The sequence below is a fragment of the Nanorana parkeri genome, unplaced genomic scaffold (assembly GCF_000935625.1).
Source record: "Nanorana parkeri isolate BGI_ZX_2015 unplaced genomic scaffold, ASM93562v1 scaffold18, whole genome shotgun sequence".
In the NCBI taxonomy this organism is placed as follows: domain Eukaryota; kingdom Metazoa; phylum Chordata; class Amphibia; order Anura; family Dicroglossidae; genus Nanorana; species Nanorana parkeri.
Window position 1 is genome coordinate 2580730 of NW_017306286.1, and position 25119 is coordinate 2605848.

Genomic DNA, 25119 nt, shown 5'->3' on the forward strand with positions numbered 1-25119 from the left:
TATTTTTTATAAACTTTTAAACATTTTTATATCTATTTTTATTAAATATTTTGATTTTTTACTTTACATTTAAGGGCTTCGGGGAAATATTAGGGGTCTAAACAGACCCCTAATATTTTGATTTTAAAATAGAAAAAGAGATTGAGAACACAGAGTTCTCAATCTCTTTTCCTGCAGCCCCTGTTATAAATGAACAGGAATCCTCTATACTGAGTGTTCCTGTTCATTCATAACTTCTGGACATAGTATGTTTACTATAACCACAATCATGAATGAACAGGAGGTGATGTAGACAGGCTTCCTTGCCCCTGTCAGGAGCCTTGGGGGGGTTTCAGGAATTTGAGGCCCTTCCTCATCAGAGGAGGACCATAGCACCCTTATGCATTTTTTTTTGTTAGTGTGTAGTGATTTCACTATTCACTTTTTTTGTTCTCAAGGGTTTGCTTTTGGATGCATGCACCGTGGACTTAAAAAAAAAAAAATGTGTGGTCTACGGTGGGCTCTGCAAGGTCTATGATGGGCTCTGCAGGGTCTCAGGTGGGTTTTGTGGAATCTATGGTGGGCTCTGTAAGGTCTCAGGTGGGCTGTGCAGGGTCTATGATTGGCTCTGCAGGGTCTCAGGTAAGTTGTGTTTGGATCTATGGTGGGCTCTGCAAGGTCTCAAGTTGGTTGTGGGTGGTCTGTGCAGGATCTATGGTGGACTCTGCAAGGTCTCAGTTGGGCTGTGCAGGGTCTATGTGTGGTCTCAGGTAAGTTGTGTGGAATCTATGGTGAGCTCTGCACGGTCTCAGGTGGGCTGTGCGGGATCTGTGAAGGATATATGGTGGGCTCTGCAGGGTCTCAGGCTGAGATTGCAGAGCCCACCAGAGATCATTCACAGCCCACCTGAGACTCCGGCTTCCCTGCTACGCTAATAGCGCAACCGGTCAGAACCTGGATGAAGCGTTTGCGTTGTACCAAGCGACTGACAGGTTACACAGAATGTCTTAAACAGGAAGGGGTGGTACAAATTTAGATTAGCCAGAGTGTAGTGTTGCCTAGAGCAGCATAAAACCTAAATACACAGCTGGCTTCAGGTATAACACCGTTTTATTTAGCTGCACTACATTCCTTTTACATTTACACTGTAAAGGTTCTGGACAGAGGCAGGATGGTGATCAATTCCTCAAAGTTTACCAACAAATGTTCCATAGTGTAGTCATTATCGGTCATTGTAGAAGGATGTGTGAAGATCTAGATGAATTGAGTGTACATGATTGATATAATTACTGTACAACTGACTAGGGTGGATTCCTTATTATGTTTCGTATATAACGGAGAGAGGCTCTCCAACTAAGTGGGCGTGGCTTAAAACATCTCTATAGCCGCAATGTATCAGGCTGCTCTTCCAATTAGCGACATGGAGGCGGAGTCATAGGGAGGCGTGGAACGCAAAAAGATGGTTATGACTTCCGTGTATGTTTTTGCAGCGAGCTCTAATCGATGCAGCCCGAAGCGACAATAGCAGCCGCTGTCCAATCTCATTCCGGCTCCATCCCACATTCCGAGTATGGAGGGAAGGCCCTGGAAATCTGAGCAGCTGTATCCAGATGCACACCTTGATATGGATTACGCCAACGCCAGGTACGGACTGTTCAAGGAAAAGGCAGAGCACCCCTGCTTCCCTGTAACGATAGCCGCAGTGGCAATGTTTGGTTGACGGTCACGTTACCCTGTGATCCGTTCTTTAGCGAATGACGTTTTCTACATTATGTATGACAAAATGGCAGCTCCTCCTCTCACAGTGACAATGGCTGCGTCCGTGTCCTGGATCGCACCATCTGCAGCGCCTCCCACAGGGGGTGCCCTGAGCTGCTGCGCTGCTGTGCGGGCAATGTAGGGGATGAGTACCGGGTGGGGTGTGGTGTCCTCTTAAGCCTAGGGTCTGCTATGCTGCTGCCGGATATCACAGCGCCTGCGCCGCCTTCGCGGTGTGTCCAGTGAAGTGTGTGCTTTGTGTCACCCCTACAGCTGTCACTTGTGAGACGCCCGGCGCTTCCCTGTTTTGAAAAGTTGTATTGGAGAGTCCGGTGTCTCCGGGGCGGCCCGAGCCTGGGGGGTGTGATCTGCAGGGGGAGACACCGTGCCAGGCCCGACACACCAGCCAAGCCTAAAAGATGAGCACCGAAGAGCAGTACCAAGCCAAGTACCCCCTGCATGCCCTGGTTTGGAATAATGACTTCCTCACACTGGAGAGAGAGCTGCAAGGGAAGGTGAGAGCATCTGCAGTGCCTGTCTATTGTGGATCATTGCCTGTCTGATAAGAACCCGTCAATTAAGGAATTAAAAGTGATCAGATTGTCAAATCCAAGCTAGCTGTTTGACTTTTTTTTTTTATCCCAAGAAATAAGGACTCCTGTGTAGCGCTCTTCAACACGCGTGTGTTCATGTAAAATGGGCTGATGCAGGAGGAAATTGGTCTTGCTCTATTTTCCAAAGTGCAAAAGCAAACTGCAACCCACAAAGCGCTGGTTTCTTGTAGAGCACTGTATTTTGTATTTGTGCATTGGGCGCAGTTAAAGGATTACATTCTCTGCATTAAGGTAAAAAATGCCCAGTACCTTCTAGCAGCACACACCAATGCATACCAAATTGCTTGTGTGTAATGCCATGTGCATTACAGTGTGAATGACTTCTAAGGTTTAGCATGTGTACACTTGAGTAGGACTACACAGGGCAAAACATGCAGAATGGAGGATATTTTGTCAAGAAGTACACAGACGGTTATACTTGGCCGAAATCTGTATACACCTGCCCAGTTGTCATGCATTGTCACGTGTTGCGTTGTATCAAACAGCCTATTCAGAATGAACAGGCTAAAGTGCACAACAATGCAGGCTGCATTTTAACACAGCCCAATGCACAGGACATTTGATGTGCCGGACTGCAGCACACATGCATTTTGGAGGTACGTTGGGGAGCCATTGTCATGGAATACATGATGGTGCGAATGGGTTTGTTTAGGTAGGCCCAAGGTCATTTATAACTACTAAAGAGAATGTACAGAGACTCTGCAATTACATTGTACCATGTGGGGCTTACTACTGGTACCCCATGGACATTGGATGATTGTCACCAGATCCACCTTTTGCCTACAGGTACCAGGAGGCATCCTGGCTGACCATTGTCAAGAAAATAGTAAATTACCTCAGTTGGGTTTTCATGGTAAATCTGTGTTGTTTGAGGTCTGCACTGGTGATGTCTGGCTGCTCCCCTTTCTTTATCTACTTGAAGGGGCAAGGTGTATATTTACATAACGATCATTTGCAAAAATGATCAGAAGTCAGACTGTGCCTGCGTCACCAACAAACATTTACAAGGTTATTCACAAAAGGGTGAAGAGTTTGGAGAAGGCCGGAGAAGTGAACAATCTAGGACAACATAACTGAACTGGAAAGTGAGCAGAACTGGAGATTTTCTCCAAATCAGCTATGTTGTCCTAGATTGTTCACTTCTCCTGCCGTCTCCAAACCTTTCAATCTTTAGTGAATAACCCTGTGTCTGTGGCTAACGTTACCATTTTTAAAAATGTTGAATATTTTATTTTATTTACAACACTCTTTAGATTTCTGTTGTGTATCCTCTCTCCCATGGATGTCTCTCCTCTCTCTCCCCTGGATGTCTCTCCTCTCTCTCCCCTGGCTGCCTTTCCCCACTCTCTCTCCTGGCAGTCTCCCCTCTCTCTATTCTGGCTGTCTCTCCTCACTCTCTCTTCTCTCTCTCCTTTCAAGAAATTGTTTGCCCAGGGTCCAATCAATATTAAAGACGGCCCTGGTGTATCTGCATGACAAATGTGGGTTCTTGCCCCAGATTCAAGTGTAGTGTGTAACCAGCAGCATCCTTAACAACCAGTGATGCTGACAGTGGCTGGAACCTGATGGGGATGCAGACGGACTAGTTCCCCATCAGGTCCGCTCTGCTACTGATTAACAGCAGGCAGTGGGCTTTTCCATAGCCAATAGTAGGGTGTATGTTAGCTTTGAAATCCACCCACTTTCAGTCATAAGGTAGGCAGATCTGGTGGGGAACTAGCCTCTCGGAGTTCCCCACCATACTTTGTCCATTTTCAGCTTTATTGGTTGCTGAAAGGTCATCAGCTATGCAGCCGATGGCCTCTCAGCAACCAGTGACTCTTTCCCTGCCCCATTTAGCTGCCGGTTGGGAGATTTCCCAGCCGGCAGCTGAATGTACACAAAGGGGCCTAATGCTGGCTGTCATCATTACATCATGGGGCCTGATACTGGCTGACATCATGCTGGCTGGGAAATGAGAAATGGATTGCTAGGACACCGGGGGTCTAATGTGCTAGTAACCAATGAAACATGAGTGGGAAGTATTTATGACAACTCTGCTCGCCAACGGTCTTTTGACTTTACATGCCATTCAGAAATTCTTGCTTGCCTTTTAAGGAGGAAGCTTGGGGAATTTTGTGTTAACATTTTCTTGTACTTTCAGCACTGCAAAGCAGTTTTTAAATTGTAACTGCTAATATTTCTGTTTTTAGGCCTTGTTGACAGCAACACATTTGTTTGATATACATTTTAGGTGTTGGTAAATGTACTACAAAGCTTTTCAAATGGGGAAATGTAAGAAATGGTTGTTGATTTAAATATTTTAAGCCTTTTTTTTGTTGCTTCCCAAAGCTGCTGTCATTGTATGGCAACCAGTTTGGGTCTTGTCATTGCTTTTGGTCCTCATTTGAGGTTATTCCCAGAAGACCTCAGTGGTATGGCTGACAATCTCTAGATCTGCTAAACCAGGGGTCCTCAATCTTTTTTTAAAAAAAAGGTGCAGTGGTAGTAGAAAATTCCCTGGCAGTGGAAATAAATGATGGAGGAGTAATAACCCCCTTTGGTTGGTGTCAGTGGAAAAAATAGTGCCCCATTGTTGGTTTCATTGCGAGAATTGTGCCCCATCGTTGGCGTCACCGGGAGGCCCGCTGCCCCATCGTTGGCGTCACCGGGAGGCCCGCTGCCCCATCGTTGGCGTCACCGGGAGGCCCGCTGCCCCATCGTTGGCGTCACCGGGAGGCCCGCTGCCCCATCGTTGGCGTCACCGGGAGGCCCGCTGCCCCATCGTTGGCGTCACCGGGAGGCCCGCTGCCCCATCGTTGGCGTCACCGGGAGGCCCGCTGCCCCATCGTTGGCGTCACCGGGAGGCCCGCTGCCCCATCGCAGGCTAGCAGTTTGGAGGCCCCTGCCCTACATTCTTATACCTCATATGAGTCCCGAACAACCATGTTCAGCCTTCTTGACTGTATCATTCAATGGAGTCTAGAGATGGTCTAGTACATATACAAGTTGGCAATCTAGGACAGAGATTGTCATATATTGTCTTGGCAGTCAGAGTTGTATACAGTTGGGTGCCTTTACCAATATTTCTGTAATTATTGCGCACTCATTGTTAACATGGTTTTATAGGCTTTATGTACCATATTCAGTTTTGTCACAGTTCAAACCTAAAGAAAATACCTAATCTAGAGAAATCCTGCACCTCAGGCCTGATTTCTGTTTTTGCGCCTTTCTCATTGTGGACACCAGGTGCTTAAAGCACACATAAAACATGTGTTTTCTACAGATCCCACTCCATCCCTTCGCTATTATGCCAAATTTTAGACCTCAAATGCAATGTACTGCAACTTTACACCTTGTCTGTCCACCGAACCAGGCAATGTTTACATACACTACAAGGAGAGGAGAGTCCACATTGCACTTGAGCACATGGCCCCTGGAGAAAATGTAATGTACACACTGCCAGCACAGCAGAGAATCGGGCAGGGTGAGTGCGCAGCATCTGAAGTCCTGTTTTCCCTATAATAGCTAAGAGATGGAGAGGGGACCTGTACAGGTGTTTTGTTTTTTTGCATAAAAAGGTACACATATACTTTGAATTGAAAATGGAAGTGTCATACAGGCTCCTGGAAGGGCCTGCTGTGTGCTAGCAGAGTAGGAATATCGTTTTTTTCCCCTCACTTTGTGTAATGCATGGGTAAAAATGCACAAACGCATTTAGTAACTATTCTAGAAAACTGGCATGTTTGCAAGCACCGCTGTGAAAGATCCACATAGATAACAATGAGAGGGAAAGATGCCAAGCTTCCAGGTTGTGTCAGAGTCCCTTCCTGGTCCCTTCCACACCATCCTATTAGCCCATCGCTAGGATGTACTGGCCCATAGTAAGGTCCAGACAAGCTTTAGCAGTATCAGGAAGGGCTGAAGCTTTGCCTTTCAGGATGGCCAAACATTTGAGTGAGGATACTGAAAGCTTCTCAGAGGGTGGTAGAGCAGCGGCTGCCTGATGTTCAAGAGGCGATACTGCATCCTCCTGGTTTTTCGTCTCTTCTATTCTATTGCAATACCATGCCGCATCTGCGTGCCCATGCAGTTGTGGCGCATTCCAACTGACTGCAATGGTCACATTAAGTGGTACCTCGTGCTAAACGGGACATTTGCCTCATGGACACGGCATGTGTACAGGTGTGAGTAGTGGCTATGTTCAGTTTTAGGTTGGCGCAAGGGAAAAAACCTAAATCGGCAGCCTGCTTTTACCACCCCTTGGCCCGCCCTTGTGATCCATGTCTATGTGATCAGCATGTAATTTACATAAACATGTACACAACCTTACTAAACGATAAGTTAATATTTTCTTACTTGAAATTACTGTGCATTGCTCATGAATGTTCCTGGTAATGGGGACTAATGTTACTACTTGTGCCAGGATAAAACATAATCTGCTCCAGTTCCTATATTTTATTCTAATTTTACTCCAAAAAGGGGTACAAAATCATCTGTAGAACTCTAGAGTTAATATATGGGCCACAGAGTAGCTATGCTTGTTCTGACTTTCACAAGGACTCCATTCCCTGTTAAAGTGACACTAAACTCAGGAGTTAAATCTGGAAAATACATTCAAATACCCTACCTATTAACAAAAATGTGTCTTATTTGTGTATCACTCGGCTGTAGATCCTCAAATCATCTCTGAATTGGTGCTGACACTGTCCTTCCTTCTGGAGGGAGGCTGCTTTTGTTCCCCACGGTCCCTGTGTGTATGCTCCAAGCTCACTTCCGTGATATGCTATAACTTCAATACACGTTAGTAAACTAAACATGAGATTGCAGTCCATCATGGGAGCGAGCTGAGTGCATTTTTAAGATTCAGCGCCTGAGTTTAGTGCCACTTTAAAGTTTTATTGCAGCGAGAGCAGCAAAATTAAAGTATCTTCATCAGGACTAGGAGTGACGTGATGACAGTGGTTTAGAACCAACAGCTGTGTCCAGTCTACCGGTGACCTAAATGCCAGTTTTTGGTGGTACTCTTATTTCAAAGGCATGATTCAAGAACATTGCTTACAATACCATTGACATATGATTTAACACACATGCGTTAAAAGAGCACCTGTCTGCTATGTACCTCCCATATCAATAGTACTGAGCTAAGGAACATTCAGCTTATTAGGCTGGGCTTATTCACTTTAATTAGTCTAAACTTGCACTGTGACTTGTGTTATTGTAAATGCCTGAAATCTCCTTTCATGTATGGTGTTACAGTAATATTCCCACTTAATGTAATCCTCTTCTTATTATTAAATGGGTTTTAATTGTTCCGGATTAACCACAAATAATCGTTCTTTTGGCCATAACTGGCAAAAGGATTTCTCTCCAACGTTGGCTGTTGCCCAGCGACTTAAAAGCGTAAAGACATAGCCTGTTTCCTAATGCAAGTTTTAACAGAGCACAGTGTCTGCTATCCTTTGAATAGTTTACCATTTGCATGCTTAAGGGATTTTGCAGACCTAAAGCTGGATTTATATGGTGGATTTAGGGCTTTATTTTAAATGATGCGTGCATGGTTTTGGCATTGCTGTTTTATTTTCGATTTGTAATATTACTATGTCACCATAGGATATTGAAGAGCTGGATCCACGAGGCAGGAGTCCATTACATCTGGCCGTTTCCCTTGGACATCTAGAGACTGCTAGAGTCCTCCTGAGGCATAAAGCAGATGTCACGAAAGAAAATAAAGATGGGTGGACTGGTAATACTTTGAATATTTTGCATATAAACAATATTCCTGAAAATTCAAGTTACCTGCTTTGGTTATAGTGTAGTGTAGGGTATGGTTTAATCTGGATTATTTGTCCTTGTTCCCACAGCTAGAACATTTAATAGTCTTTTCAGTTCCACCACTTTTGTGTATCAGTAGGTTCCTCACACTTTTTTTGGGCATCTCCTATCTAGCAAACATGACGATTCAAGAGAACTCGAATTAGAAAGTCTAGATCTGTACATGGATATCTATTCTTTCACCCGGAACTGCCCAATCAGTTAACCTTGAGTTGTCCTACCCACATGGGATTACCCAGTATTTCTTATTCTACAAATTTGGTCACACTACTGCTGTAACTCCTGACTGAAAACAGTTTATCAGTGGTCATTTGCTTTGAAAACGTAGGATGAGCTATGGGTTACCGTACCTCTGATTCTGTGCAATGTGTTTTAATTGCTGCATATCCCTACCATTGTGTCTTTTGGCATCATGGCATTTGTTGAATTTTATACAGGAGAACCTATTGCAGGCTAAATGGATTTAAATGTTTACATTTATTTTATTTTTTTACTTCTTTGTAAATTGTAAAATAATCCATGTTTTAGTCTATATTTGAGAGACATTTTACACTCTGATTCGGGATGCCTAGTGCCAGTATGCAGTAAGTTACAATATACAGTGTCGGTAATTAATAACATGTCTATAAAGGTCTCCTGGACACTTTTTTCTATATGTGGAACTAGGTTGGACAGTGCTGCTGGGTAAAATATGCATGGAGATTTTTAAACCTGTGAAATGTATTAAGACAATTTTTTTTTTTATTCCAGTTCTGCACGAAGCAGTTAGCACAGGGGACCCAGAGTTGGTTCAAATGGTTCTGCAGTACCGAGAATATCACAAAGCGTCCTCAGCTCTTGGAGGTGTACCCGAACTACTAAAGAAAACACTGGAGGTGAGTCAGCATTCATGTACTAAACTGAGCCCTTGCACATGCCATGTGTCACAATGTTAATAAATGTCTTACGCAAATCTTCAGTAGCGAGGGGTATATAAAATGCTGGTTTTAAGATCCATGGTGAACCAGAATGGTTTGCAGCCTTTGGGTTTATTCTTAGGCCCCATTCACACTTGAGCGACATGAAAATTGCGCGATTTTGAACGACGACGATATTGAGCGACTTTTTCCTATTGGGCTGTATGCAATCAGGAGCAAAATCGCTCGAAATTGCTTGAAAAAAGGGTCATGTAGGAGCGACAAGCTACCAGCGACGAGCTACAAGCGATATTGAGCGACGAGATGTGAACAGCTCCATTGAAATGGATTGGAGAAGCTACATAGAGCGATATCGTGTGGAAATATGAGCGATATCGCTGCAAAAATCACTCGATAAATCGCTCAGTGTGAATGGGGCCTTAGAGGGACCTTTTTTCTTAGCCCTCCTAAGCATTACAACTCTTGTAAAGCGTGCTGGCACCTAACTTTTGAGATTTTCTCTAGGTGTAGTCAATGGAGCTGGCCCCAATAGAAAAAAACAAAACCTGATGACCTGAATTCCATATTAATTCATCCACCCCTGTATTACACGTATAGCCCTGTCTGAAAACAGCTGTTGATAAAGTGGTGAATACTAAGTAGATGAATTTACTCCTGCTTGTTGGCTTATGGCTATTGGAAAGTTCATTAAAGTGTCTTTTGAATGTTTTAAAAGTCAAGTTACCAGGATGTCACCAGTTCTTGAGCCAGAGAAACAATTCAAATTAAGAGCACTTGTAAAGCAGGTAGTGACACTGCCATACCTACTGATTAACCACCAGAACATTTCCACTAGAGTCATGAATGTGGAAATCCTCCATGACCATTTATAAGGCCACATGGTCAATATTTTGGGCAGTGCTCATTCTGAAACCTCCAGTCGCAATGGATTTTACCTGGTTTCTAAATGCTGTCTGTGTATGGTGGTGCACTTGTTAAAACACAGTTAAGTACTGTATGCAATATTTTTATTTATTTTTACACTAATCTAGAACTTTCTAAAAGCCTGTCCTGAAAAATGAACAAATAAAAAAACAAAACATTACTTACGATTTAGGGATGCACAGATACGAGTACTAAATATTCACGCAAATGCTCCGATACGTCCCTCCCAAGACTAGAACTTCTGGTTAGAGGGAGATTTTCTCTGACCGGCAGTACCTCAAGGCAAGATGGAGTCGGCTTCCCAGCCAATCAGAAAGCCGGTTGGTGTGTAATGACTCGCTGCCTGGCTTCCTGATTGGCTGGGAAGCTGGCTCCATGCTGATTGGCTGGGAAGCCGACTTCCTGGCTAATCAGCATCGAGATGGCCAAACACTTTAGAGCCGGCTTCCCAGGCAACCGAGAAGCTGGGTCAGTGGGAAATGACGCACTGCCCGGCTTCCTGATTGGCCGGGAAGCCAGCTCCATTCTAGTGTAAGTATCGGTACTCTGAATCGACGAGTACCGAAAGATACATTTCGGTACTCGATACTGGAAAACCAGTAGCTCTGCATCCCTACTTACCCCATAGTTCTCTTATAAGTATTGTAAGTGTTTTTCCCCATAGTTCTCTTTAGGGTCACAGGAGGACATATACTGACCTCCTCCCGTGACCCAAAGCTCAGTATATTGTGGGCTATTGCCTTTCTTTGTCGCATGTCGGCTCTAACTATGAGGATGAGTGGAAATCACTCACCTCATAGTTCTCCTTTAACTAAATTTTGTCGTAAAGCTAGGAGTCAACTCCAATTTTTAATATTTTTTATGTTACCTGTTTATTCTATGCAACTGCTCAGGTATGGTAATGGTCAGTGTTATACTGTAAAATAGTCAGTCATTTTGAATTTAATCTGTGGTACTTGTAGGTGTACATACAAGCGTAATTCTTTATAGAATTAGCAAGTGGCCACAATGTATACAGCTATGTCCTGCTTTCGCTGCTCATTGTGTTTTCAATAACCAAAATGTGGATTCGGGTTAACATTACCTGTTGAAGCATATTGTATTGAGAGGAATATGCCATTACATAGTGACCATCTTCTGCATTATTTATTTTGCAATCTGAGCTGAAAGGAGATAATAGATTGTACATTATTTACATATAGCATTTTCCTGAGGTTAGTTTCATTTTGTTACTAATCAGATGTCATTTTCAATATGCTCTTTTCAGACGATCACTCCGGTGTTTGCTCTGCGCAGGAGGATCGATAAATATCAATAATATTTATCGATTTTCCCCCCCCCCGTTCGGCCACACACAGAGCCGCTGTCATCCAAAAACTGACTAGATGACAGCGGCTCCGTGTTTCTCACCGCTCGGCCATCCTGACATTGCGGCTTCTCCCGGCCCGGGAAACACTTTTGTTCCGACGTATGCCGTACAGAGCTGGCAGCGAAAGGGTTAACCGAATATAATTTGAAAAACTGATTAGTGAAATATTTTTACTGGTGTATATACTGGCAGAGCAAGCTCCTTGAAGCCAGATATTAAACAGCGGTGATGGGCAGATGTGTTAGATGTGCAGACATGCCATCAATCCTGAATTCCCATATTTTGCTAGACAATATAATTGGCCATACTAGAACCACATACATGAACGAAAGCAGCCTTTTGATCCCTAGAATTTTCTGTTCAGATCCTTGTCTGTCACAGATTGGCTGATTTTTTTTTTTTTTTTTTTAGAAAAGGTCTAAAGCATCTGCCAATGAGATTGGTACATGTGGTCCTTCTAAGGCTGAAAGTAAATGAGGATACCAATGTTAGTAATAGTGGCCATAGCTTAGACATTAGTAGCTGTCTATACTAGCTATATGTCCTTTTTACCATGGATTTTCTGAAAGGCACTTTTTAAAGGAGAATTATGGGTAGAGTAAAATACACTCCTCCCCATACTTAGGTTCGGTCTGTTACACTGCACCTGTCACACGTTGGCTATATAGATGGAGAACTGACCAATCACATACCACTGATCGCTCAGTTCCCGATCTTCTCACTGCAAAGAGCAGTGACTGTCGGTCACCACTCGCCAGAGGGATTTCCCCCTCCTCTCTCTGTTCCTCCATCGCTGACTGGAGGGACAGATGAGGGAGGGGGCGGGCATAGCTGGCTCTGGCTCTAGAGAGGCTGTCAATCAGGCAGCGCGGCGCATCCCGACAATATTGTTGGGATCTTTCCCGGCTGCAGCGCAACTCTTCACTGTCAGCGTATAGTTGGCAACAGCCACTATATGCTGAGTTTTAGATCACAGGAGGACGTTAGTAAATGTCCTCCTGTGACCTTATAGAGAACTACAGGCCAAAAAAAGGTTTGGCCTCAGTTCTCTTTCAAAGTAGTTTCTAAAAATAATGCCATAGATGAGCCTAGATAATGAAGAGCTCAAGGAGACACCGACGGTCAGATTTACAAAAACTGGAGCAAAAGTGAAATATTGGCCCACAGCAGCCAATCAGGATTGCTCCTTCTGATTTGACAAAAAAATCCCATTTATATGGTGTAACAGCTGCAGTTTTGCCCTAGTTTCCATAGCTCTAGTGTTTGGCAACAAATCCTCATGTGCCATAGCTTGCATTCAGAGGTGTATTGGATGCCAGTGGAGTTTATGCATTAAGGACTAGGGGGCTGTTCATCTAGAAAAGTGGATGTTGAGGAATAAGTTGACGCTGTATTCACTCTAAATCCTTAATCAATTCTCGATTGAAAAATCCTGCGTTTTTTCATTCCCCATACATATGATTTAGGTACTCGAAGTAAACACCATTTCACCTTACTTACTAACATTCACTCTTTTCAAAGTGGACATTTACTTTGCCAGATGAACACCATATTCTCCTTTTATTAGATCAATCCCATTGTCTCAGTACAGAATGCTGTATTTTGTGAGCAATTTTACAGCAGTGTCACCTTGTTCCCGCAGCAGGGAAGACAAATAACATACTCTTAGGAGATCCATCAGGATGAAAAATATAAAGCTTACTCGCAGCTTATTGCTGCTCATGTTTATTCTTCATGTTCTTCTCCACTTGCATGCACACATATTGAACTTTTATTCTGCACTTGATATTGATTTCTGCTATACCTTGGAAATTATTGTATCCTAATAATATTTTTGTCTTTATGTCTCTTTGCTCAGGCTTCTGATTTTTATGTGGAAATGAAGTGGGAGTTTACAAGTTGGGGTGAGCTCAAATGCATTTTTTTGCAGAAAAAAGATCTTCCAGTTTCATATGTTTCTGGTTGTATTTTGTAAACTCAGATCTTTGCAGTATTCTCAGCTGTAGAAAATATTTTCTGTGTTTTTTTTTTTTTTTTTTTTCCTCTTTTTTTTAGTTCCTCTTTTAGCAAGAGTGTGTCCCAGCGATGTCTGTCGGATATGGAAGAGTGGAGCCAAACTTCGAGTCGATGCCACCTTGCTGGGATTTGAGAACATGAGCTGGATCCGAGGAAAGCATAGCTTTATATTTAAAGAGGAAGGTGAGTGCTCTCCTCTCCTTGCCTGCCTTCCCCTCCCCTTCAGTTCTGTCCTTCTCTTTTCTCCATCTTGCTCTGATGACAACTCCAAATTTTGGGATTTTCTCTTTTTTCTTTTACCATGGTCATCATGAAAAATAGGCTGGTGAATCTCCCCATTGGGATATAAACAGAAATGAAAGCCTGACTAAGAGTTTACCCTTCACCACTCTGTCCAAAACCAGTTTGATGAAGATTCATTTGGCAGCTTTTGTTCTCAAAGTACCTTTAAACACAGGAAAGCCTTAAAAAGGTGCATTGCATCATGGGACTTGGGTTTAATACTTGGTCGAAACCTACTTGGCTAAGAAATGTTGGGGAAGAAGACTGGACATACACAGTAGGAGGAATATAAACCTCCTCACATGGTTCCTGCTAGGCATAATTTCACAACAAATGCATTTATTACAGAGAAAATGTTGCAATGGTCTCAAATTATAATGGGGATGTATTGCGTGACCATTTTCTATACAGATGTTACTTAGCGGTGTCCGTTCCACACTGATCTGAACACCCATAGATGAAAAGTTTGCAGTCTATTGTATTGTATCCTTCACTCCTTATCGTAATGTTTCACATGCCTATCATAGGGTGGCCCGATTTAATAAACTGCAGAGCAGCATTTATTTTGCTAATGGTTTTTATGTAGTTATACTGTGAAAAGAATTTCAAAAAAAGGTTTTAACCGCTTGAGTACCAGGCATATTTTAGAATGGCACAGGGACAGTGGCTGTTTGTCCAAGTGCCATTTTAAAATGACACCCAGGCTTGGCTGCTCCTGCGGGTCCCATCAGGATCTAGCACTAAAACCACCAGGATCTGGCTGACAGGGCCTAACACTAAGCCCTACAGCTGAAACGATCAGCTCCTGGGCTTCCGATGCTTCTACAGATCGCTCAGATAGGATTGCACTGTCAAAGAGAATGTACATCTGGAGGGTAGTGGTGTTATGAGTGATCTAATGGTACTTCAAATCACTGTAGCCTCAGACAGAGCTGTTGCAGCTCTGTCCAGCCTCTTCCTTTGGCTGTAGATTACTGCTATAGTGGTCTATTGCTGACTTATTGCTGAAAATAATACAAATGTTTTATTTAATCCCCAGGTTGCATCATTTGAATTACATTTGCATTTAATGTGCATCCATCAAATGCTCAAGTGAACTAAAAGAATTTTTAGCTATCGCAAAACTGAAAAAGTTGCTTTTGTGCTAGTTTGTGCACTTGTCAATTTGACCTAATCTTATCTTAATGTTATGATAACCTTTAACACACATCGTTTATTTTTCCCGTGAAATAGGGAATAGTGCTCTCCTAAAGTAAAATGCATATGTTTACTGTGACCTTTACTATTCCCCCTCACAGTGGCTTAACAATCGTCATAGCGACCCAGGTGGCCGCTATGGGGCCCGGGCACAAGGGGGCCCGGCCAGGACACCCCCCTGATGCCGTGTGGGTCGCTATGGCTTCGAATGTGCCGCTGTTCAGATCACTGTCGGTGATCTGTGCAGCGCTGCGTTCGTCTCCACAGCCGCTGCTGAGTCAATGAGAGCCAGCAGCGGTGGTGGAGGAGGCTGGATCCGGCAGGGGAGGAGGAGGCGGGGACCTGGGGGTTAGCAACAGAAAGAGGCGGGGTCGGAGGAGGCGGGCCCGGCGACAGTGGAGGAAGCGGGCCCGGTGACGGAGGAGGGAAGACAGAGGAAGAAGAGGCTGACAGGTAAGGAGTGTGACCAGCCCACCTGAGGGTGACCCTGCAGAGCCCACCATAGAAATCTATGGTGGGCTCTGCAGGTTCACCCTCAGGTGAGCTGTGTGGGATCTCAAGTGGGCTCTTCAAGGGGTGTAACTAGAAATCACAGGGCCCCATACAACATTTTGCTATGGGACCCTGTGATTTCTAGTTACGCCCCTGCCCCTACGTTACATAAAGGTTGCACTAATGTGATCTAATTGAGATTGGCAGACTTGTTGATTAGACAAGACTCTAGCGGGACTCTAGCGGTTAAGAACATCCACTCATTTGTCAATCTTGGAAAAGGAAACATTAATAATCACCCTAGATAAAGTGTCTTTGTGTTGAAAGCTAATTTATCAGTTAATGCAGTGAAGAAGCAGACTTCCAATGTCCACAGATAACTGGGCCGAGCTCATGGAGATCAACCATGACGACAAGACGGTTACCAAGGAACGCTTTGACATCTCCCAGGAGATAGAGGGCATTACACTGGATTCCATGCTACCAGCAGAGCGGGACATTAGCAAGAGACTCACCTCTCCAGTCATTAACACCTCCTTGGATACATCAGCCATCGCTTTTGAAAGGTATCCTAGAATTACTAATTATTTTGGAGGGAAATTATGTCAGTTTGGCAAATGTGCGGATTTGACTAGCTGACTAAAACATTAATAAGCTAGAATTTTTGTATGTTGTCAGTATGTTCTTTCATAGTTGTTGACTGCAGTTATGTCGTCTTAGAAGACATCCCACTTTAAATGATGGTAAAGAAGAGTATACACATGCCATATTTGCAACTGATTCAGTGAAGATAACCATGGCTTGTCAAAATGTATTTTGCATTGCTCAGCAGATTTTTCTAGGACCATATACTTTAGATTTTTAGTTTTGCTGGAAAATCTTGTGACAAATTTTTATTTTACAATAAAATAAAGAGATACTTGTTGCTAGAAAAATTGCACTCCAAAACAATTGTTTAACTCAATTTGATTGTAGCCACCCATGAAGGGTAAGGCACTAACAGTTTGAATTCAGGGTAAGTTTACCAACCAAAACTTGAAAAAAGTTTTGTTTGGTGATCCTTTTAAAGCAAGCCCATGTTTTGCCCATGAAGGGCAAAATAACAGGTTCACTTTTAATGGCAGCCTCACCAACTTGGAAATCACCTATTACTATTCAGCCACTGGGAACATACACCATACTTCCTGGTATGGGGATCATGTGACTCGCTCCCTTTCTCACACGTGACAGCACACATGCTTTGCAGTTGGCCACTCGGCATTGTCACATGGTGGCGGGAAGAGAGGACTCAGACTTTTGGACAGAGTCTCGGGTGGTAGTGGGAAATGAAAGAAAAGCAAGTGTTAGCAGCTGGTGAGGCACTCATTAAAGTGACCCTGTTACTTTGCCTTAAAGAGGTATAGGACAGGTTGTCTTTTTGGTAGAGGGGGAAAATTATTTTAGCGTAAGACATCAGTAGATTGATATCAAGAAGCCAAAATCTGACAGGCTGAAAAACTTTAATTTCATAGATCAAAGTAGAGCTACATACAGGGTACCTAAAATACAATTTCTTTGGAAATTGTGGTTGTTTTGTGGAGTGGACCATCTGCATTTTTGATTAACTGTTGGGTATGCTGAGCTTTCGATGGCAGGTTAGGGATTCATCATTGTCCACTTTTTTCTTTTCTTTTAAGAACCAAGGCAGGATTTTGGGGCTGGAGGACTGACAAAGCAGAAAATGTCAATAGTTATGAAGCAAAGGTAAGAACATTCATTTTGTCTTATTCTGTGAATGTGCGGTCAGTTTCTTTACTTTGCACTATGTTTGTTTTATTTCTTGGTTATTTGTTTGTTTGTGCTTATACATTTTGAGTGTATTCTTTTCTTCCTTCAAGGTGTACTCTGCAAATAATGTCAATGTTATCACCAAAACACGGACTGAACATTTAACTGAAGAAGAAAAGTCACGGTATAAAGGTAACTTGGGGCAGTTCTTTCATGTTATTCAATAGAATGTACATTTCCCTAAATCTGCGCACACCTGACTTTGAGTACTCTATTTTATGTATTATGTTACTATTGCATTTAAGTTCTTGACCATTTCTAAAATTAGCCTACAAACAACACAATATAGTAGGTGAATTGTAGATGGATTTTAGTCTCAGAATGACATTTAAACACAGTCTACCAAAAGATATCATATTTAGTCTGAGTTGCCTATGTTGACCAGTCAGATTTTAGTTGTCATGCAGGCAGGAAAATAAAAGGCAGAATCTGGTTGTACAGGACAAAACTAATAAGATCAATGGGTTAAAAGCAGCTACACAAAAGCCACATAGCCTTAATTCTCCAAAAACAACTGTACAGCGCTAAAAACCTTCCATAAGGTGTCAATATGAAATGTGAACAAAAATAGTGAAATATCACAATGAAATAGTGTGTCAAATATAAGTGCCACATCAATATATAAATGTATATAATTATGGGACTGATATCATAAAATATACAATCAAATGAATTTACATAATCAGTCAGAAGACAGTCCGGTCCCAAATCATATTGATTTGGCACTATTTATATGATTTTATATACACACTATTTATATGATTTATATACACCCCTTCTGGAAGGTTTTTAGCGCTGTACAGTTGTGCAGTCAGGGGTGTATTTACCGCGAGGCAAAAAAGGCGTTTGCCTGGAGCGACACTTTGCAGAGGGACGGCATTTTTCGCCTCCCCTGCAAAGAAGAAAACTGGGGACGGGCGCACAAGATCAAGCTGCTAGTGGGCTACAAAGGCTGGTTATAAATGTATGCGGTTACCATCTTTTTCTAGTATTTCCTGGAAGCAGGCAGGGGAGCTGCAGTTAAGAGGAGCAGCATGTGTGCAGGGAAAGGGACCCTCCACAGCCCATCATATATCCTGCACAGCCCACCTTAACCCCTTCGTGACTGACGACGTACAGTGTACGTCGCCAGCATCGGGGCTGTTTAAACAGACTCCCGACTGTGCAAGGTCTATGGTGGGCTTTGCGGGGGGTCTCTGGTGGGGTTTGCAGGGACTTAGAAGGGCAGTGCAAGGTCTATGGTGGGATGTGCAGGGTCTATGGTGGTCTCCGCCTGACATCCTGCAGTGCCCACCAGAGATCCTTTACAGCCCACCTGAGACCCCGGCTTCCCTGCAACACTAAGACCGCATTCACACTGCTTAGAGTTGGCCCGTACATATTCGTACTGGTGCGGATGTCCGTGCTCGGACGCAGACAGGATCCATCCTGACCTGATACATCCGCACCCGCACCGACGTGCAGTTCAGGTGAGCGTACGGCTGCATCCTCCCATAGAGAAGAACAGGCTACTGCGTACAAATCACACGCAGCACCTGCCCGATACCGCCGTGCACGTCCCACGCGTCTGTATGGGCCAACTCTAAGCAGTGTGAATGAGGCCTAATAGCGCAACATTTTTTTGTTTTGCTTAGGGCAGCACGAAACCTAAATACACCGATGTGTACAGTTGACCAGTCCACATAAGTTGGGTGTATACGTTGCGCACAGAAATGCAGGTACCAAACCACGCAACTTGGGTGTATACGTGCAAGAAGTAAAGCACTTTTAATTTAATTGTCAAATGCATCATACAGGCTGTATGACGCATGTGACAATTGAATAAAAAGTGCTTTACTTCTTGCACATATCATCAAGTGCTGGTGACTTCTATTATGGACTGTATCTGACACGGCACCATCCGTGTTGTCACTTCAAGCACCAACCTTTCAACAAGGTCTGTACGCTGTATGGAGTGCAGGTGATTTCATATTATCTATTGGGCGTATACGTAGCACAAAAATGTAGGTACTAAACTACGCAGCTTGCACTGTTGTGTTACAAGTTTAAAGCAATAAATTGTTTTATCAAAAAAACAAAAAAACTACGCAACTTGGGTGTACATGTAGTTCAAAAATGTAGTTACCAAACCACGTATCTTGGGTAAACTTGTAGCACAAAAATGTAGGTACCTAACCGCAATTTGGGTGTACATATAGAACAAAAATGTAGGTACCAAGCCATGCAACTTGGGTGTACATGTAGCACAAAAATGTAGGTACCACGCTACGTAACTTGAATGTACTTTGTGTATGTGGGTTCTGAATCCAAAAGTAAAAAAAGCTTACCTTTTATGAATTTGGAGGTAAGGCTTTATTTAGGGCAGCATAACACCAATGTTTCAAGGCTTCTGTCCTAAAAATGTCTTACCCTCAACCACCATACTAAGAATGATAGTAATCTCTGCAATTATTATATGATCAAAATACATGGGGCAAGATATAGGCATAGGTAAAATGTGGTCTTGTAAAGCTCTCGCTACAATATAAAAATAATTACACCGTATATGTAAAGTCTCCACTGATAAAAGAGGGGTAGATTGGCATTACAGCTGATTCAAATACATGGTATGGCCTTATAAATGTATTACAGCAATGGGACCATTGCATTGTTCTGCACTGATTTTGATATTGTGACATTTGGTGGGGATTACCAGGACATTGTATTCCAGGAAATCTCTGGCAGTATTAATCACTACCTGAAATTTCAGATGTGCCAAGGAAGGTAATTCTGCTGCAGCCCATGGTGGCCTTGGAGCACTCAAGGCCACTGATTTATATCGTGTCCTGTTCAATATGTCACACGTCTGTTTTGTTTTTTTCTGAGGGCTATTGAAAAGGCAAGAAACATCCGCAAAAGTTTCATATATGTAGTAGAATATCTGAATTTTTAAAATGTTTCATTTTTTTCTTCAGCTGACAGAAACTTTTTGGAGTCAATACTTGGAACCGTGGAGCACCAGTTTGGGGCTCAAGGGGTAAGTGAAAGGACTGATTCATGTCATGTCAAGCTATAACACTGCTACGTGTACATTGCTTCTCTCATTTAGCCCTTCTAAGCTGTAGTTCATGTATCTACTGTGTAAATGATTGATGCAAAGCAACAGACCCACTGCTGAACCCAAGCTCTGAGGACCAAAGTACATGGGTGTCTGTTTTTTATTTTTTTTAATTAAGATGCATAAGTGTTTAAATAATGCTTTTTTTTTCCCCATAGGTTTTTCTTTGTACTGTACTTTTACTGTCCGTCACTTCTTACATAGATATATCTAAATCCAGCACATGGCAACACTGGTGTATGCGGGTTGGATATATAAAAATGGTCCCAGTCTCTATATTCCTTTTAAGCTGTATATGAAGTATATTTTACCAACAGTTGTCAGCAGGTCCCAAACCAGATCAGGAAATCGCCAACTGTTGTCTGTGCTGTGACCCAGCTGGCTTATTAGTGGTAGTTTAGGGTGCTTCCAAGAACACAGGGACTGCTGCACTGTTTTGGATAATTAGATTAGAATACTTTGACATCCATTCATATATTTAAAAAAAAAAGCAATTTATCATCCACAGAATGTATGTATCTGCAGGTCAGCTGTCCCAGCTCGCGCTATACTGCGGCGTCTCAGTATACCACGAGCTACAGCTCGCGGTATACTGAGCCTAGGGTGACGGGAGGACGCTAGTTTGTGTCCTCCCGTTACCCTAAGGAGAACTATGGGGAAAAGCCTTAACCCCATAGTTCTCCTTTTAACAAAAAAAAAATGAGAACAATGCAACTGATAGAAATACAGCAGCGGCAAAGAGTACAGGAAGTTATAAGTTCACAAGATCCCTGGCAGAATTTAACAGGTATTTTTTACACTCATGAAACATATCACAAAATGTTTTCAGTGGTATATTTAACAGACCAAAAGGGACCAAATAAAATAAGTTAATTGTTAGAGTTTACGTACTCAAAAGTTTTTACAGCGGGGTTTAACTCCAGATTGCGACTTCATTTTTTCTGGGTATGAAAATTGTCCTCCATGTTCAGATACTTATTATTTTAAATCAGTCAACTGTTATTATCAATAAATAAGTATTAAAATATACCTAAAGGTAAAACATTTTCCTTTTATCTTTGGATATAGTATGGAATAGTTAAAACAAATGGCAAAAAAAAAACAAAAAACATTGACAACTGTATCTCATTGGGAAAATTTCCCTTTTACATCCTTGCCCAGTAGTCTCAATACGAAGTGAGGCAAATCCACCCTTAGACGGTTGTCACCAGAATAAGTGTCCCCATTGGAAGATTTTACCTTTTTGATGTCTGTACTGGTAACAACTTAGACTTGTGGATTCTATCACACTTGGTCACCAGGACAATCGGAGAGAGGGAGAACCTCACCAATGTAGACACACACAGTTCTAAATCTTGACAGATGTTCTCGCCCTATTGCAGTCTTTCAAAATTTAAAATAAAATAAGGTTTTTGGATTTAGATATACCTATACAAAATAATAATGGGCAAATTGAACATCTGACTTGTCTAAAATACGATTCATTTATCAGCCTATTGTCATTGTTCTTAGGACCTTACTACAGAGTTTGCCACAGCTAACAACCCTACAGCTATAACTCCTGAAGAGTATTTTAACCCTGAGTTTGACCTTCAAAACAGAGACATCGGGAGACCAAAGGAGTTGACCATTAGGACGCAAAAGTAAGTAGTGAATTAAAATGTATGCTGGGCCAGCGATGGGGAATGCAAACATTCCTTCTGAATTGGGCCCTCTGGGTTAAGCAGAAGTCCTGGCAGGGGCTGCCTGTGGGTGGCCACACAGGATGTCCTGCATTACCGAGCAATATTTGAGTAGCCCAGGCCATAACTTCCAATGTGTGAAAGAGATACTAGCTACATGCATTACCCTACTGCTACCAGCAGAGTTGCCTCCACGCCAGCAGCAGCCAGTGAGAGAGCTTCCCCTGTGCCAAGCCGGCTTCACTGTAGATGTAACAAGGACTGTAATTGGCTGTGGTGCTGTGCCCTCTGCTGAACTGCACATCCCCAGACTGTAGTTGGAAGTGAGGAAGAGCTGCAGTGTAGTGTGCCTTGGTTTTTACATATCAACTATGAATGCCCTATGGGAATAGCGAGAAGGCTAATCTTAATTTGGCTGAATGCCATTGAAGGAGAACTATGAGGTGAGTGATTTTCACTCAGCCTCATAGTTCTAGCCGACCTGTGACAATAAAACGGTCACAGGTCGCTCAGCAGATCGGGAAGTGAGCGAACACATACCGGCGCTCGCTCACTTCTCGATCCTGTGCCGGCAGAGAGCCGTGACGGGAGGGACTGGATTCCCCTGTCCGATCCTCAAGCGCTGACTGGCGGAACGGACGGGGGAGGGGGCGGGTACAGCTGGCTCTGCCTCTAAATAGGCAGAGCCAGCTGTCACTCACGCAGCTGGGTGGATCCAGACAGAATTGTCGGGATCCGTTCTGGCTGCGGCGTCTCGGTATACCGCGAGCTGTAGCTGGCGGTATACTGAGCTTTGGGTGACGAGAGGACGCTAGTTTGTGTCCTCCCGTTACCCCTAGGAGAACTATGGGGAAAAGCCCTAACCCCATAGTTCTCCTTTTAATGTTAGGCCCTATCAGGTAGGCTGTACGGGGCCCCATGATTTCTAATGGTGTCCTTGGTTGTATATTTGTATCCTTGCAGTAAGTAGCATGCTTAAAGAATTATGCAGTGTTTTAATGCCTTTGACACTGTAGCAAAATATATGTTCACTAAAACTAGACACACAAACCCTAACTATTTCTACAGAAAGAAAACCATTGCACTAGATAAGCACATTGATCAGACAGGTTAGAAAAATTTTGAGAATGTCCCTTTTTTTTTTTTTCTTTTTTTTTTGTAGCTTTGATGAGCCTGTTTACACTTGCTGTTTTCATGCAGCACAACTTTTCCTTTTTGAGCATGAAAGTGCATTACAAGTGGAAATACATTTATTTCCTATGGGCTTGGTTCCCATCTATGTTTGGCAGTTTTCAACTGGAAAGGAAAACTATATGGGCTCATTTACACCTATGATTGCTGCACCTCACGCATAGCAGTGTGAATCCAGCCTAACGGGAGACTGATGGCCTGTTGGTATTTATATTGGCTAAAATTTCAACCTTACAACCTTGCTGGTCCTGATCTAGAATTTGTCCTGCAGAGGGTAAACATGTTGTCATTAGGATGCATAGTACCCTGGGAGCATCAGTTCTGTTTTTATGATTTAGTTTTGGGTTCATTAAAGTGCCTGAGTGAACTGTCTTGGCCATCCCAACCAACCTCTTTCTACTTTTCATGTTTTTAGCACCAGTAAAAACACAGAGAGTGAGAAATCTGGTTTTTATGTCAGCCAGTTCTTGTTTCAATCACTTTGATAACATTTTACTTTTCAAAAATGTCTTCTCTTTTTAGAAAAAAAAGAAAAATGGTAAACCCCTATAAAGCACAGCTGTACTTTCAGTCTGGATTCACACTTTTCCATTTGCACTATAATGTGTTTTCATGCACTGATACTGTCATTGGTAGGCACTATAACACATGTTGATGCATAAAAAAATGAATATTGCATATAAACGAATTGCACAGATGTGGGCTAGCACAGTTTCAAAACAATGGCTAATTATTTATGCATGTGTTGGCGTGCATTAAAACACATAGGTTTGAAAGGGCCCTTAATGTAAGCTACGCTAACCCAAGCTCTCTAGCCTTCCTAAATCGATCCAAACTTCTCCCTCCCCATCCCACCTGCTATTTTGTAGAACAGCCATGGACTGTACCTTGTTTCATCCACTCCAAATTTTCTGCTTCACTGTCCAGATCTGTATAGTGAGCCCGCAAAGACTGTATAAAGGGCTATCTGCTGAATGTCTTCAGTCTTGGGAGATAGCCCTGTGCAAGGGATTACCGTACAGCTGCGGAAAGTGGTGAAGAGGATATCGGCTGGATGGGGTAAAAACTAGGTACATGCCTTAGCTGTTCTACTGAGGCAAGTAGCAGGTGATATTGGAGGCTTTTGGTGTAGATCAGGGGTGCCCACAATTTTTTGTGTTAAGATCTACTTTTCAAATGATGAGCTACATGAGATCTACCAACGGAAAAAAAACCCTCCCTCTCTCTCTCCTGGCTGTCTCTCCTCGCTCTCCTGGCTGTCTGTCCTCTCTCTCTCTCCTGGCTGTCTCTCCTTGATCATCCTCCTGGCTGTCTTTCCTGACTCTCTTCCCGGCTGTCTCTCCTTGTTTTCTCTCCTGGCTGTCCCTCTTTGCTCTCTTGGCTGTCTGTCCTTTGCTCTCTCCCCTGGCTGTCTCTCCTCTCTCTTTCCTGGCTGTCTCTCCTTGCTCACCTTGCTGTATTTTGCAAACAGTGTCATGCAACAGGCTGTGTAAACTAATATTCTTTGATGTAATACATAGCACTTCAACCACCAGAATCCACCAGAAAGGGGTCAGGGAGCTTGGCTCAGCAGGCTCAGGCTAATAGGTAATCATGTGTGCACAGCTAAATAAATATACCAAAATGGAATAAAGGGGCCACCATTCACACCCTTCATGATCTACCAGCATCAGCTTTAAGAGCTACTGGTAGATCACAATCTACCTAATGGGCACCCCTGGTGTAGATTATTTCCTAAAGGCTAGTGATTGTTAGGTTTATATTAAAGGTACAGCTGTGCTTCTTCATACTTGAGTGATGTTCACCTTATCACTGCATCCTTTCCCACTGTATCTGGTTTGGCTTCTTTTATCTTTTTATGATGTTTCGATTTCTGTTTGGGATTTTAACTGAAACATTTTTTTCTAATATTTTTGATTTACATTTGGGTTAAACCAGAATTAGAAGAGGTTTCTGTACA

At 42.9% G+C, this 25119-nt stretch overlaps 1 protein-coding gene across 1 annotated transcript in view; it reads left to right on the top strand.

Moving 5' to 3' along the window:
* The first annotated feature begins 1882 nt into the window (after positions 1–1882).
* Positions 1883–25119, top strand: part of ANKRD13A (ankyrin repeat domain 13A) — a 28087-nt gene continuing 4850 nt past the window's right edge. Inside the window, exons 1-10 of the mRNA XM_018560462.1 lie at positions 1883–2252; positions 7944–8076; positions 8916–9040; positions 13234–13279; positions 13431–13574; positions 15739–15928; positions 17039–17105; positions 17240–17321; positions 20144–20205; positions 21799–21929. Of these exons, the coding sequence (XP_018415964.1) occupies positions 2157–2252; positions 7944–8076; positions 8916–9040; positions 13234–13279; positions 13431–13574; positions 15739–15928; positions 17039–17105; positions 17240–17321; positions 20144–20205; positions 21799–21929 (1076 nt within the window). The 5' untranslated portion in view covers positions 1883–2156. The remainder of the gene's footprint in view (positions 2253–7943; positions 8077–8915; positions 9041–13233; positions 13280–13430; positions 13575–15738; positions 15929–17038; positions 17106–17239; positions 17322–20143; positions 20206–21798; positions 21930–25119) is intronic.